The following is a 1,958-nucleotide window of genomic DNA, read 5'->3' as shown; positions in this document are numbered from 1 at the left end:
GGTGCAGGGGCTCTGTCCCGTGCCGCTGCTTTCCTGCTGTGCCCAAATTACAGGAATTGTTGCCCGGGGATTTGCACCGTTTAGCGGACCGCCCGCGCAGGCTGGCGGAGCGTGGGGCTGGGATCAGCCTGTTCATGCTCAACGCTTCCCTTCAAAGCGCCCAAAGCTCCCCCGCACCTCGGTCTGCAAAGCACCCAAAGGTGCATGGCCAGGTTTCGGCAGCATGGGGTCACCGGGAGGCTGAGCCTCTGAGGATGGGGACCAGCAAGGAGAGAGCTTTTTCTGCTTGTTTTCTGCAGAGGGATGATCCCAGCAAGCCTCAAAGCCTTCCTGCCACCCGCCATTTGAAATACTGCGCCTATTATTAAGGATTTAAGCGGGTTGTATCCTGGGAAGAGAGATCTGCGCTGGGAAAAGCGACTTGGCCTTGAGCAGAGACTGCGGCTGCGCCGGGCTCGCCGGGCCCGGGTGCGTCGGGGCCGAAAGCTGGCAGCGGTGAGAAGTGGCAGGAGAGCAAAGGGAAACGGAGTAGTTAGGGCTTATGGAGTGAAATGCAAAAAGAGGGAATGAAGAAAATGGGATTTGAAAAATTAATGCCTTGGAGATTATCAAGATGGAAATCCTTGTGGCTCAGTGCAGAAACTGATCTCCAAAAGCGGTGCCCCCGCGCGGGGGGTACTGATCCGGGGTATGCATGTGTAAATGTGTTCTCTCCTATACAGGTGAATGCTTGGGGTCATCCCTCAAAAGCACCTGAAACCCTACTGATGTGAAACAAATTATTTTCTTGCTCTCAGTTGCTGCTGGGAGCAATATCTGCTGTGGGGCTGGGACATAGAGCAGAAATATCTGGGGAGGCCACGGGGGTCTTTGGCTGGATGCTCCATGAGGTTGAGCACCCTGGTCCAAAACCATCCCAAAGGAGTCCTCGCTCCAGGAGTGCGAGCTCGTTATCGGCTGGCGTGAGCCTGCTTTGCTGAGCTTGAAGCGAGTCCTTGCGAAGGAGTTTGCATCTTGTGATTGTAGAGGGTTGTTTTTATTTGTCTTTATTTTTCTTAACCTTTCCCCAAGAGGAAAATGCCAGGCGTGCAGGTTTCCAAGTGGGTTTCTCATCGGCAGGGCCATCGGGGTTTTATTTTAACTGGTGTGGCAGTGCCCAGCTGGGTCCATTGGCCAGACCCCAAAACCCGGCTGGGGGGAGGTGGAGGGAAGCAGCTCCAGCGAGCCCTGCGCCGTGCTGCCATGCAGGAGGGGTTTGCTGGGCAGCTCTAAACACGGCACCGGCCCCGAGCAGAGCCCGTGTGGCTACCTGGGGACTCGAGGGACGCCCACATGGCCACCATCTGGAGGGGTCAGCAGCAGCGGGCGAAGCTCGGGAGCCGGCGCTGCGCTGGTGGGGTCGCGTGAGCCTTCGCCTTGCGCAGGGGCTGAGCTGGTTTGGAAACGGGCTGCTGCGGGAGGATTGCGCGGGCAGGCGCGGCGGCTGGGGAGAGCTGCGGCCGCAGCGCGTGAGCGGCGCCGGGCTGGGGCTGCCGGGGAAGCACCGCATCGTTCTCCTCCAGTGCCGGCAGGGAGGGCCGGGAGCAGGGGCGCGCGGCTGCTGCGGGCGGGGGGGAGCTCTAACCCATCTTGTTAGAAAGCAGAAAGTCTCTCTCAAACGGATCTCCCGTTTCCCATCCACCTGCCTAGCCGGGACAGATTTCTTGCTTTGTAATTACTTTTTGAGTACCTGCAGGATCTGGTATCCAGGCAACTTGACGCCTCCTAAATCCTCTTGCAAATCTGTTTTTTCTGTTGATTTTTTTAAGTGTTGGAGAAACATCAGCCAAACACTTAAGGCAGAATCTGCTTTCCCCGCGGCTATTTCTCTTCCCCAAAGTCTGCTGGGCAGACGCGATGCCATGGCAGCGTTTTGGGGGTTCGGGCATGTGGTGCGGGAGACCCGCCCGCGGGGCTCC

General features: G+C 58.1%; 1 protein-coding gene across 1 annotated transcript in view; it reads left to right on the top strand.

The window, feature by feature from the left end:
• The first annotated feature begins 1,332 nt into the window (after positions 1–1,332).
• The window catches only part of LOC104122798 (gap junction beta-5 protein), a 30,466-nt gene continuing 29,840 nt past the window's right edge, over positions 1,333–1,958 (top strand). The window contains exon 1 of the mRNA XM_035890557.1: positions 1,333–1,393. Coding sequence (XP_035746450.1) covers positions 1,333–1,393 — 61 coding nt within the window. The remainder of the gene's footprint in view (positions 1,394–1,958) is intronic.

This window comes from Egretta garzetta, unplaced genomic scaffold (genome assembly GCF_000687185.1).
Source record: "Egretta garzetta isolate BGI_Z169 unplaced genomic scaffold, ASM68718v1 scaffold243, whole genome shotgun sequence".
In the NCBI taxonomy this organism is placed as follows: domain Eukaryota; kingdom Metazoa; phylum Chordata; class Aves; order Pelecaniformes; family Ardeidae; genus Egretta; species Egretta garzetta.
Note: the sequence above shows the minus strand (reverse complement) of the source record. Positions and strands in the feature narration are given on the sequence as shown.